Source organism: Oryzias latipes, chromosome 11 (genome assembly GCF_002234675.1).
Source record: "Oryzias latipes chromosome 11, ASM223467v1".
Lineage (NCBI taxonomy): Eukaryota > Metazoa > Chordata > Actinopteri > Beloniformes > Adrianichthyidae > Oryzias > Oryzias latipes.
In genome coordinates, this window is record NC_019869.2 from 727,429 (window position 1) to 740,364 (window position 12,936).

The 12,936-nt window shown below is 40.7% G+C and overlaps 4 protein-coding genes across 5 annotated transcripts in view; 1 reads left to right on the forward strand and 3 right to left on the reverse strand.

Annotated features, from left to right (window-relative positions):
* The window catches only part of LOC101157226 (histone-lysine N-methyltransferase 2B), a 30,372-nt gene extending 28,188 nt beyond the window's left edge, over positions 1 to 2,184 (reverse strand). Inside the window, exon 1 of the mRNA XM_023959671.1 lies at positions 1,798 to 2,184. Within this exon, the coding sequence (XP_023815439.1) occupies positions 1,798 to 2,103 (306 nt within the window). The 5' untranslated portion in view covers positions 2,104 to 2,184. The remainder of the gene's footprint in view (positions 1 to 1,797) is intronic.
* The window catches only part of LOC105354996 (CD209 antigen-like protein E), a 686,243-nt gene that overhangs the window by 39,857 nt on the left and 633,450 nt on the right, over positions 1 to 12,936 (forward strand). The gene's annotated exons all lie outside the window — the stretch shown is intronic.
* On the reverse strand, positions 2,853 to 5,827 carry LOC101157464 (zinc finger protein 43). The gene is made up of 5 exons (XM_020706906.2): positions 5,744 to 5,827; positions 5,258 to 5,381; positions 5,011 to 5,126; positions 4,202 to 4,345; positions 2,853 to 4,099 (listed from the first exon to the last, which is right to left on the reverse strand). The coding sequence occupies exons 2-5, from the start codon at positions 5,325 to 5,327 to the stop codon at positions 3,512 to 3,514; spliced, it is 918 nt and encodes a 305-aa protein (XP_020562565.1). The 5' UTR covers positions 5,328 to 5,381; positions 5,744 to 5,827; the 3' UTR covers positions 2,853 to 3,511.
* On the reverse strand, positions 6,224 to 12,091 carry ndufv1 (NADH:ubiquinone oxidoreductase core subunit V1). The gene is made up of 11 exons (XM_004073692.3): positions 11,968 to 12,091; positions 10,811 to 10,920; positions 10,652 to 10,734; positions 10,404 to 10,574; positions 9,886 to 10,069; positions 9,354 to 9,543; positions 8,994 to 9,206; positions 7,248 to 7,414; positions 7,089 to 7,170; positions 6,864 to 7,009; positions 6,224 to 6,464 (listed from the first exon to the last, which is right to left on the reverse strand). The coding sequence occupies exons 2-11, from the start codon at positions 10,913 to 10,915 to the stop codon at positions 6,387 to 6,389; spliced, it is 1,419 nt and encodes a 472-aa protein (XP_004073740.1). The 5' UTR covers positions 10,916 to 10,920; positions 11,968 to 12,091; the 3' UTR covers positions 6,224 to 6,386.

A 12,936-nucleotide genomic window follows, 5' to 3' on the forward strand; every position in this document is an offset into this window, starting at 1 on the left:
ATCTAAAGCTACACACAAAAAGGCAGGCAATAGTTACAAATCATGAAGAATGCACATGCAAATCCAGTGAGTCTATTTTCTCAACTTTAAGTTTCCATTTGAATAAACTAACAAAAACATATTCTAAAGAAAACAAAAGGAATTTATGTTTGGTAAAATATTTGCTGTAACTATTTTCTTTGCCAATAAACCTTGTACAGTTTAAAAAGCTATTCATTATCTTTTTAATTTTAAATAACACGCATTTGTTACATGCACATGCGGTTCGCTGTAAAATCGTACAGATTTGTTACAACAACAAAATCTACTAGCAATACATTTTAACCGATGTTGTAGTCTCTCTCTTTTTATTAAAGTTTTACTAAAGTTATCGCTGTCCCGACGCCATCAATTATTCAGCTGTTTATGGTACTTTACACATCATATACATCATTTGAACAAACATTAAAAAACTGTGGAAGAAGTGGTCTCTTCTTATTTTGCTCCATTGCAAAAGTGTGAGTCAATGACAGCAAATCAAACTTCTGTTTCTATTTATGAGTAATAAATGTCTAAGTCTACATATAAAACCATGGAATAGTGGAGGATGTGTCAAAAACAGTGAGCAATACTAAATTAGCTGCAAACTGTTTGTTGCTGAGGCTAAAATGGACCAAAACCTTGTTTTTAATTTAAGGTACCAGTTTACACACAACCCAAACAATGCTATTTAATGTAAATCAAATTACACATGAATTTAAATTACTTTCTGCAAATGCCAAGAAGGAACCTATGATCGTCCAGACAGGACACTGGTGGAAATGATGACGTGATGTGCAGAAGCCGCCATAGTGAGAGCGTTCTGCTGAGCAGCATCCAGCAGCTTCAGGCTGAACATGTGACAGAGTCGCAGTGACCGAGAGGATCATTGCATCAGAGAAGTTCAACTCATACCACACTCTACAAATCCTTATTTGTTCTCTAAATCATCTTTAGATCCAACGTAGGACTGACTCGTCCATACAAAACCTTTGATCAAGAACTAAATATGACATCAATTCATCAGCAAATTATAAAAAAGAAGAAAGAAAGTACCACTTTGAGGGAATCAAGTGCATCAACATGAAGTGTCGCTCAGCATCTGATGTAAGGTTTCATAAACATGCCTTTCTGCTCTTTGTTCAAGGATAAGCCTTAGAATGGAGATTTAACTGTTAAAAAAGTCATTTGGTGTTCAGCAACTCAGTTTCACTGAACGTTGACAAAACGTTTGTCTTGATGCTGAGGTGACGCAAAAACACCGAGCAATCAGCTGACAGCGGCTCCATCCTAATGTAATCCCCCCCGGCTCTCACAAAACAGGCGGACAGAGACTACGGGAGCTGGGTGGGAACTTCAGCCCACCGAAACACGAACAAAGAAAGAGGGACACCTTTTTCTTTCACTACAGGATTCATCCGTGGCTTTGAACATACCGCCAAAGTTTCCACTTCAGCTTTCTGTGCAACCAACCACTCCGCGGGACAGATATTCCACCCCGGATTACCTTACGGACTGCGCTACTGCAACATGACGAATTCCTATAAATGTTAATAAACTAAAAAAAAAATTATCTTCGACACAAACCCTGCAAGAAAACGTCTAACAGAGGATACCAGTGTTGATGGTTGCAGAAGGCCAGCCGCTAGCTAGCTAGCTATAATTATTCCGAGCTAGAACATCCTCTGCAACGAACTAACAGTAATTTTCCACAAACGTGTTATTTTTCGTGTTAATACACTTCCCCGTCCAGTCGTGACCAAAGACTGACGGACTCACCTCCTCGCTGTTGCTAGAATCGAACCCGACATCTCTCTGCCGCATATGCTTCTCCACAACCCCCAGCAAGCGCAGCAGGGACGGGTCCTCGCTTAACGCAAGGCCGATGTTCACGGGCCTCGGCCCTGCAGCAGCCACATCGCCGCGGTCAAAGCCCAATCTTCCGCGTTTTGTCCGTTTTTCCGACCGCAGCTTGCTTCGGGTTGTGCACGGCCGGCCCGGAAAACGGGCTTTCGCTGGAGGAGCTTGTGTGCTAAAGCCCGCCGCGGTGGAAGAAGATGATAATCCGCCTCCCGAGGCCGCCATTATTCGCGACAACAACACTGAGGGCGCGCTAGCAGAGAAGACCGCAGCGACGCGCGAGGTAAGATGGACTGCCGCGAGGCAAAGGCGCGCGAGAGAACCACAGGTGCATCATGGGAAAACAAACTTCACTTCCACAGCTTTCATTGTTCCACACCACACAGCTGCAGATGGAAATGCCTGAACTTTTTGCATGAATTGGTTTTAGGAGACTTCGCTTACGATGGTGAGCTAAAGTAACACTTTAATGTAGAACGTTTTATGAAAAACCACTATTTACATCTGGATCCTTAAGTTTGAAACCATTTAATCCCAAACCCACTCAGTGTAACTGAGTTATTTTGAACCATTAAATTAAATAGTACACATTTTTATACTCATTAACTTTAATTGACCTAAAGTAATTTAATAAATAAAAAAGGTGAATTTAAAATGACAATAGGGACCAGAAAACCAATCATATAATCACACCAGTGTTTCCACATGAATCGTTTCATTGTCATTTACCTTTTCTGTTCCAAAGCGACACGCTTCAAAGCAAACAAAGTTAAAGAAATGCGTTCACCTGCACCACCATCCGGTTGTTTTTCCAGAAGTCATTGCATGCAGCCTGATGCTTCAAGACATCTACTCTGTACATTGTGCTCCAGATATTTTACTTTTAACAGGTAGCACTTTTCCTGACAAACCTCTGAAAAACGAAAATCTTCAATTAATCTACATTTTGAAACGACACTTTTCTTAACAATAAACAGCATTTCAAATTTGATTTTATTCTCTTAAGGCAGATTTTCAACAGAAACCAGAACTTCTTTGCAGAAGTCTTCAGAATTCATTAATTATGAATGGTGTATAAATGAACTTTTTAATTGTTTCAACCATTTTACATCACTTACTGACATCACTTAACAATATAGCAACATTGCAGTTTAAATTGTGCACATTATTTAAAAGGGTCAAACATCAGTCCATCACAAAAACCATAAAAAAAAAGACATTTTCAGGAAAAAAGTAAGAATTATAAATACCTGTGGCCTTTAATATCTCTACATTTTTGATGTTAGATGTGTATTTTCTATAAGAGACAAAACCTAGTTGGGTTCAATGAAAAAACGCTCCTACAGTATTCATGAAAAAAGAGCTTATATATAAAATAAAAAATACAATAATGTCTCGGATGATAAAAAATAAAAGCGTGGACCACAAAACATGCACATCCATCGACATACAGGGAGGAGTTTTCATCAAAACCTATTGAAATGAGCACCCAGGGTAACAAAACCTGCATGAGGGGTGATTCTTTCTTGAAAAATCTGGCTCCAAATGTTATAGATAAGATGGGAAATGCTGCTCTACAAAGCCAAATATTTAATGAATGATTCACTTTTTTTCTAACAACACAATCTTTCCTTCATCTTTTTTTAACCTCACAGTGCAAAGCCTGATGACTTTTTAGGGTGCTTTGTCCTGCAAAAGTCTTTCCACAGTTGGGACAGTTGCATTCAGAGCAGATGCCTGTCTGAAGAGGAGGAGCATGCTTGGTTTTCTTATGCGTTCGCAGAGCTTCAACAGAGGCGAAAGTGCAATCACAGTCTGCTGCAGGACAGGGAATGTTGAGCTCCACCGATGTGGGACCATCAGTTGAAGATTCCCTGCTTCTTTCCCATTTTGCTGCTCCACCTCTTTGCTCGACCTTCTCATCACTCAACTCTTCATTTATTCCACACTTGGGTTTTTGGCCTTGTTCTTTGTCTTGTGGGTTGGCGTCACAGTTGACAAAACGAGCACAAATCTCTTGATGCTGTAAAAGCTCCTCCTCTGTTGGAAAACATCGGTTACATTTGCAGCACTGGGCGCTGTCACCGCTCCCTTTATCGAGGTGAGCCAAGTGCGTCGCCTTTCGGTGAGTGCGGAGTCCAGAAGGACTGGGAAATGAAGCACCGCAGTCTTTGCAGAAGCGTCCTCGCAGTGCGCACTCATACCGTCTGTGTTTGGTAAACTGTAAAACGTTCAGCAATGAATACAAATAGTTCTTCAAATGTTCACATGATTTAGTACATATGAAGAATGGATGAAGAATGGATGAAGAATGCGACCTCACCTCAGAAAAGATAGAAAATGTTTTTTGGCAGTAAGTACAGACGAAGGGCTTTTCATCGGCTGTATGAGTAACTTGATGCTGTCTGAGCTCTTTAGGGCAGAAGAAGCACTTATCACATTTGTAGCAGATGAATAATGTATTAGTCTGGAAAGAAAAAATAAGCAAATTCAAATGATTATCGGTCTGAAAATCCTCAAACTGCACATCGTTCTACCCTACAATACACTAAAGTCAGCAGGGAAAAATAGGAGGAATAATTCTTATAGGCATGTTAGGCATAAATATAACAGTTTAAAGTATATTTGGAAAAGAAAAAAGCAATAACTGTGTTTACAATAGTATGTTGTGAAAGACTTACAGAAAACTTAAGAGCCCTTAGATGCAACAAATAAATATACAATCTCTGATAAAACAATTTACACAATAAAAAATGAAATAAAACAGAAAAACATTTGAAATATAAAGAAAATAAAAAGGTTGTCTTATGAGATTTTTAGTTTTCTTTTGCACTTGGGAGGTAAAATTCATAGACAACAACTCTTAATAATAAACATGACACAAAATGTAAAGATCTATTTGTGCTTGATGAGCTTCTTTAATTATCATAATAATGTTTCATGGCAAAAATAAAATGAAAAAGAAAGTTCTGCTGTGACATTGCTATTAACTCTTGTTATAACAGAAATAATCTACCAAACATTCAGTTCCCAACGTTCCGTTTCAACGTAGGAAGCTCAATTCAACGTAAACGTAATAAAAGCTGTACTGGATCTGGTTCTGGTGTTGTTCTGTCGGAGTATTGGTGTTACCTGCTGAAGATGCTGCATGTACTGTTCCCGGTGACTCTTCCTCATGTGCCTTTCCTTTGATTTGGAGTCGCTGAAGGTGATGAAACACTGGAAACACTGCAGACTCTCTGCTCGGTCTGCATCACAGAAAGACAACAGACGAACCAAAGCAGCTTTGATGATGATGATGAGGATGATGGGTTTGTTTTCATGCAGATGATTGAAAAAGTCACGTTATTTTTGATATAACCACACAGTGATAGCTTACATGTGTGCAGGGGCTCACACGTGTTAGTTTTACGTCCGACAACCACCTTCTCGATCTTTATCATCTCCATGCTGCTGCTGTTTGCTGCTGGCCCCGCCGGCGATGATGGACTCCAACACAAACACTGACACACAACCAGCAACAAACGAATTACCACCTTAAAACAGCAACACTAAACACGGCTTTAAATTGACCAAACCGTAAATAAAGAGGTCGTCCGGCAATAAGACAGATAATGCTGACATTTTGGAAGGCATGATATCAATAACAAGATGCTAGCAGGGCCAGACCGTATGCTATATATGCTAACTGTGTGTAAATTGTACCACCTAACATCAACAGAAAACGACTGAACTCTCGTCTTTTAAAAGAAATATTTGAACAGGACCTGCACTGAAATATGTTTAACATATTAACAATTTAGAGAAACGAGCAATAACGATAATTTTCACCTGTTAAAATAGAGAAATACATCTATTGTTTTACCTTTTTCAGAGCTAACCGCCAAAGAATTCTTTCAGATCACGTGACATAAAATGTTTTATCGCGAGACTTTACAACAAAACAAACTGCACATACATAGCCCTGACAAGAAACATTACGGTACTTTAACCAATATGTATAACGAAATTTTATGCATATTTGCCTTTAATATGTTTAAATAGTTAATTTTGTAATTAGTAGAGCATTGGTTTTATTAGTTACAACACATATTCAACAAAGTGTTTTGTAAAGAAATTGACTAAAAACTAAATTCTCTTGCAGATCTCACTTTAAAAGGCAAAGCATCAAAATTGTATTGTGTAATTTTTAGATTCAAACATCCTAAATTAGGTAATGTTAGTTCCAGCTGAAAAGCATTAGAAGAGACTTCTTTAGTACAAAATAACCTTTCAGGAATTACAGGAAAAAATCCCAATGTCTTTGAAAAAAAGAAGATGACATTTACAGTTAAAGACAGACACATTTTTTTTCAATTATTATAACTTTATTGGCATTTTAGTAGAACACCGCAGTTTTACCAATGAGATCAGAGGATCAGACGGTCCATCTATGTTTAAATATTTTCAGAATGACAAGCGAAGGCTCAGCGACAAACGATGCAGGGAAAAAGGAGCGCAGTAGACGTTTAAGCTCTGGCTTGCTTCTGTTGCTGGAATTCAGCGATGCGACTTTCCATCACGGGTCTGAAGTGTCTGATTAATCCCTGTTGACAAAAGATAAATAAGTCAGGAACAAATCGGTTTGCTGAAAATCTTACATTTAATCACAGAAATAACTATATTTTAGTTGCTATGGAAAAGCTTTGCTTTAAATTGGAACAATAAAAACTTCTTTTAAAGGGTATGACTGTCACACAAAGAACCAGAACCTGTTCTTGTGAGCTGCAAAAACAAACGTTCAGCAGAAAAATCTGGAAAAGAGTTTCCATTAATGTTTAATGTTAAAATCAGCCTTAATGAAATCTGGTGTTTTTTAGAGCAATCTTTTCTTCTGGACTGACTGGTCTGCTATTTTCAGTCCATTTGAATCCAACTCATCAATTGTAATGTGTTCCCAAAGCAACATATCTAAATATGCAGGTATTTTCACACCCCATCCTTACTTGCACGGGCCACGCCGCACCGTCACCGAGAGCACAGATGGTGTGGCCTTCAATCTGCTTGCTGAGTTCCCAGATCATGTCGATCTCTGCTGGCCGTGCGTCGCCGCGGACAAAACGCCACATCATCTTATTCATCCAGTCAACGCCTGAACATCGCACACCCAAAGAAAAGTCTGTTAGACGTGAAATGAAAGCTGAGGAGGCGGATCCTGGAAGAGCCTTTACCCTCTCTGCACGGCGTGCACTGGCCACAGCTCTCGTGTTTGTAGAACTCAATCAGACGTGCGATGGCTCTGATGATATCAGTCTGAAGAAAAACAAGCCATTACTCCACGTAAAAGGCGTCTGCTGGTGGCTTTGATGCTGCAGAGGAGAGACACTCACAGATTTGTCCATGACGATCAAAGCCGCCGTGCCGAGCCCCGTCTGGGCCTGGATGAGTCCATCAAAGTCCATCAGAACCTCCTCACACACATTCTTGGGAATGAGGGGAGTAGAGGATCCACCGGGGATTACGGCCAGGAGGTTATCCCAGCCTCCACGCACACCCCCTACCACACAGATGTCGATTTTAATCAAGACAAAAGAAAACATGTGCTTACGTTAAGCTGTATTAACCTTTGGGGTGGAGCAGATGCATGTCAGACTGCAGGCCTCAACCATCCAGCTACGCTTTCAGAAACCTGGCCCTACCAGCTGCTGATTACCTGCTCCAGGTGTGTTTTGCCAATACGAAGCTACAACACTAGTGAGAAAACATGTTGGACACTGACCCTCAAGGCCGGGGGTTTGACACCTGTCCTGTCCCAGTCGCAGTGACGTACATTTGATACACGTAGTGAAGAACCTTCCATAATTGTCCCAGTGTTAAAGAAACAAATGCTACTTAAAGCATTAATAAAGCCCCATACTGAATGTCAGACTGGATAATTCTGAAGCCACTAGGGGTCAGCAAATGTCACCGGGTTTCCACATTACAGGCAGAAACCACTAGACAGGAGAACAAAAGGTAAAGAGGAAAGCTTTTGGAAGAACTACAGTAACTTGAGGTAGATTACTTCAGAGTGACTGACGAGTGTCTTATTGCAGCAGCCCTGTTCTCACAACAAGAACCGTTCTCCGCTTACAGATCCATTCCAGTTAACTGACTGGCTTTTATTTGGTATTTTTTATTCTGTGTGTTTGTGTTCAAACGTTCAAAGACGTTCCAATAATTTACCCCTAGATGCCTGAGTTTATGAAAAACAGAAATCATCTAATTACATTGTTTGAATTCATTTGAAAAATGACCATAATTGGATTTTTGCCCAACAGATTAAATGGACAAATACTTTGTGTAATCCCCCATAATGCAGCGGGACATCTGTGGAGAGGAAAAGCCTGAGGAAGGGCATTCCTGTAGAAGCAACGTTAATTTTGACGTTAAACCTGCACACGAGCATCACCTGAGCCTTTGTCCTCCGGTTTAACAGCCATGGGCATAAAACTAGGAGTTTCTGGCTGCTCTTTAAATCCATGGTTTTGAAACTGATGAGCCATAACCAGAATCACAACAGAACTGGGTGCTGCAGTCAGAGGAGACTGGATCATTCCCTTCAGAAAAAGCGTTTTTTGGTCAGACTGCTTCTTCTGTTAGAGCTGCTACTGAGGGGAACTTCACACCCATAATCAAAACACATATCATTTATTTAAGACACAGTTAGAGAAATGACTCATTGACACTCAGAGCTGTCATCACTGAGTAAACCTCCTCTCACCGATCCTCGTCTTGTCTTTTATGTCTGCATAAGTTCTGAAATTTGTCTGATTTTGGTTTGTTTTATCACCAATTTGTTTTTAGGTTAACTGTTAATGTTATTGAATGTATTGTTTAATATATGTATGTAATGTTGTGTAAATATGTCATTTTATTTGGATCTTTTAGGGGGATTTTAACATCTACCCAGGGCCTGCAGATGAACAACAGCCCTTTGGCTAACTCTGGCATATTGACAGAAATGTTTGTTAATATGCGCTGTCCTTATATTAAATAAATAAATAAAAAAAGAATAGACTTTCCTTCTGAAAAGCTCATCCCAACCTAAGAGGCTCATAGTGGTCTCCCGTCTAGAATCCCAGTCTGACACTGACCTGCGTGTCTCTCGATGAGCTCCTTCAGAGGGATGGACATCTCCTCCTCCACGGTGCACGGGTGGTTCACGTGACCAGAAATGTTGAACAACTTGGTGCCAGAGTTCCTTTCTCGACCAAAGCCTGCAAACCAAGTGCCCCCCCGACGACAGATGGTGGGCGCCACGGACACGGTCTCCACGTTAGCAACAGTTGTGGGGCAACCGAACACACCTTCAGGACCAGAGGAAGAGAGAATCCTGGGAATTTAGGTCTGGATGACATCATTTTCACTGTGTGTGTGTGTGTGAATATCACCGATGAAGAAACAGCCTGAGCTCAAACCCATGAGCGAACGCTTTTACCTTTCATGGTACTCACCCACATCAGCAGGGAAGGGGGGCTTGAGGCGCGGCTTCCCCTGCTTTCCCTCCAGAGACTCTATGAGAGCCGTCTCCTCGCCACAGATGTACGCGCCGGCGCCGCGCATCACAAACACGTCAAAGTCGTACCCGGAGCCACAGGCGTCCCTGCCGATCAGCCCGGCGGCGTAGGCCTCGTTGATGGCGACCTACGATCCGAGAGAAACCACAGACTTAGAAGAAGGTCAAAGGGAAAACGTGACTCATTATCGACACTAAAGAAGCAGAAAACATCAAATTATAAAGACATCGCTCCTGAACTGTATTTTTATGACACCACTATATTTGTAAAGGTCAGAAATCAGCGATCTTGGACGGCGCAAACATTCGTACTGGAATTTCAGGAGCAGATCGCGAGTATCCGAGGTCTAAGATACTCGTTACAGCCTTAGAAGCAGAGTAAAGTTACTAAATGGTTCTTTGTTTAAAGCGCTTTTTTCCTAAAGTAAATTAAAGTTAAAGCACTGAGTTTCTGCTGAAGTCTGGTTGACCTGCAGGTTGGAGGACTCGTTGTAAAACTCTCCTCGGATGTAAATGTAGGCGGCACGCGCCCCCATGGCCCTGCCAGCAATCAGACAGCCTTCCACCAGCTTATGAGGGTCGTTTCGCATGATCTCCCGGTCCTTGCACGTCCCCGGTTCTCCCTCGTCTGCATTCACCACCAAATACTTGGGTCTGAAAAGAAGAAATGCGGTTGAAATGCAGTTTGTTGTAGGCAGAAGAATCTCAAACAGCCTTAAACAGACGCACAAACAGAGCAGACAAGCCGAGAAGCTTTGGACAAACCACAGACATCAGCACTCACTACTGCACTTCTATCCCTTTGAATTTAAACTAAACTGTAAGATAATCAACGTGGAAATGATCAATAACACGTCAGCGTTTTAAACTAAAGACAATAAATGTACAGTGGTTCATGTCTTTCTGGTTTGTACCTCATTCTCTGACGTCAAACTGACAGTAAAAACAAACAACAGGCTGGAATAAACGAGTTTGAATCCCGACTGACCGGCCATCGCTGGGTTTGTTCATGAAACCCCACTTCATGCCGGTGGGGAAGCCCGCTCCACCTCTGCCACGCAGACCGGAACCCTTGATCTCATTCAGGATCCAGTCCACCCCCTTCAGGAGAATCTCCTTGGTTTTGTACCAGTCCCCCCGTCTGAGGGCCCCCTTCAGCCTGAACGGAGCAAACGGTTCACACAACACTTCTATCTGCATGACATCCGAATGGTTCTGGGTTCTTTTCTTTATTACCTCCAGTCATGACGACCGTAAAGGTTTGTGAAAATCCTGTCCTCATCTGCCAGCGGCCCAAACTTGGTTTTCTTAGGTGTCCCCTGAATCATCGTAAAGGAGAAAATGTTTGTGTGATTGTCAAACACAGATCTCTTTTATAGCCTCCAGGTAACACACCTGAGCCGTGCTGTTGAAGCGAGTGATGACGGACACCCCCCCCTGGCTAACAGCAGCGGGGGCGCGTGCCAGGCCGCAGACGACCGAGCGAGACACGGACAGCATCACTCCTGGAATAAATAGACAAACGCAAGTTTAAACGGAATCAGCAACAGGAAGTGTAGATGAACTAAAGGGAAACCTTTGAAGCAGAGAAACAATTATTTAAAGGACATTTAAACTTCAGCAACTTTACTGAAACATCTGACCTCCAACTTCATTTACATCCCTGACTTCAGTTTGTTTGAGGTGAGGTTCTAAATACGTCCAACAAGAGTAGAAGAGGACAAAAGCTTTTGATCTGAACATTATTTTCATGCTGGCTTGATTGTGTTTGTTTCAATATATTTAAATGCTTCATTTGAATTCCATCAACTCTCCTTTAGAAATCACTTCCTCTGCATTTCTACATTTCTTTACACCATCATGTTTGTTTAGATTGCTTGAAAAGTCCTTTACGTTTCATTGGACGCGAGCAGCACCAACAATGAATATAACTTCTCATTAACAATTCACCTTTACTGTATTCAAATGAGTACCTAAAAAATAAAAATTATAAAATAAAACCAACTCCGGAAGTGAGTTTCACATTAAGAGCTCAACTTTACTGCCAAATTAAGAGCATTGTAAAGACAAATTTTTATTAGGTTCAAACTAACACCCGCGTGGAAACGAGGAGGGTGGTACACCACTCTGCAATAGAATTATCCTTCCTGTGTTTTAAGTTGGATCCGGGTTTGTAAGATTCTTGTTATGTGATGCTGTTACGTCAGAGACGTGAAAACCTGATCTAAACATGGTGAAGAAGACTACACCTTTAGTCCCCGTTAGTCCTCTAGACATTCCACCGCGTCAATACCTTTAGCTTAATAGGAGTATGGATAAATTATGTTTACATTCTCCCAAATATGTCAGTTCTCACTGACCTCAAGCTAGCGTCTGTAGCTTCAAGCTTGAAGAGTTAGCGGCGCTGTTTAACCTTAAAGTCGGAATAACAATATATAGGACGCGACTGACGGCACGACAACTGTTCGCTTATCAACATCAACAACAAGAAAACCAGCATAAAGACGATTTAAAGCACTGATATGCAGAGAAAAACGACCGTCCCAGCTTACCCTGTGTGTTAATGTTACGGGTTTATGAAATGCAGCTTCACCGGAAGCACAAGGCTCTGCCCGGAAGCAGTCACGGAGCAATGCAGCCAATCCCCGCCAAGGTAACCGAGTGGGACAGCCAATCACTGTGGAGAGTCTCGGAACGACGCAGCCAATCACCGTGGAGAGTCACGGAGCGAGTCAAGACATTTCATAACACGTTTCGTCTTACAAAAGAGGTTTTTAACATTTGATGTCGTTTGTGTCAGTTTAAGATGTAATAATAAAAGAGTTTTTTATTCCTGACCAACAAATCAAAAATAAAGTGATTTCAAAGTTTAATTGAGGCCATGCTTTCTTTTACATCCTCCCCACAGGATTGCCGGTGAATCTTTTGTAACAAAAAGTTCAGCAGCTGGATGACCACAGAGATCTTACAGATGTAGAAACTGAACATTTCTTCTCTAAATACGTTTTTGTGAATCAGCATCCTAATAAAATCTATTATATTTATGCCATGACTCTATGGTTAAACACAGTAATAACATAAACTAATAAAATGGAGACTTTGAGTTGTCATTTGTAAGAACTATTTTTAAAAACAGACACAATTCTGTTCTCACCTAAACTCCCATGACTGTTAAATTACCATCATTTTATCAGGATTTCAAATAAATGTATATATATTACAATAAAAATATCTAACATTATCATTAATATAATTATAATGGTACATATTATGTTAATTTATTTTACAATCATAAAAACTGTATGTTGCAGATATTAAAGTGAAATGTGTTTTGAGGTTTGCTGCATAAAAATATTTCTCTAGCTGAACAACATATTGACCTCAGAAAGACACTGAAATAATAACAGGTGAAATTGACATAATTTAAACTTTGACAAAATGTCTTGTGTATTATTTCTATACAGGTCTGTACATGTTAAACTGGAGACTTGTACTAACGTTAAGGCATGTTCATATATCAG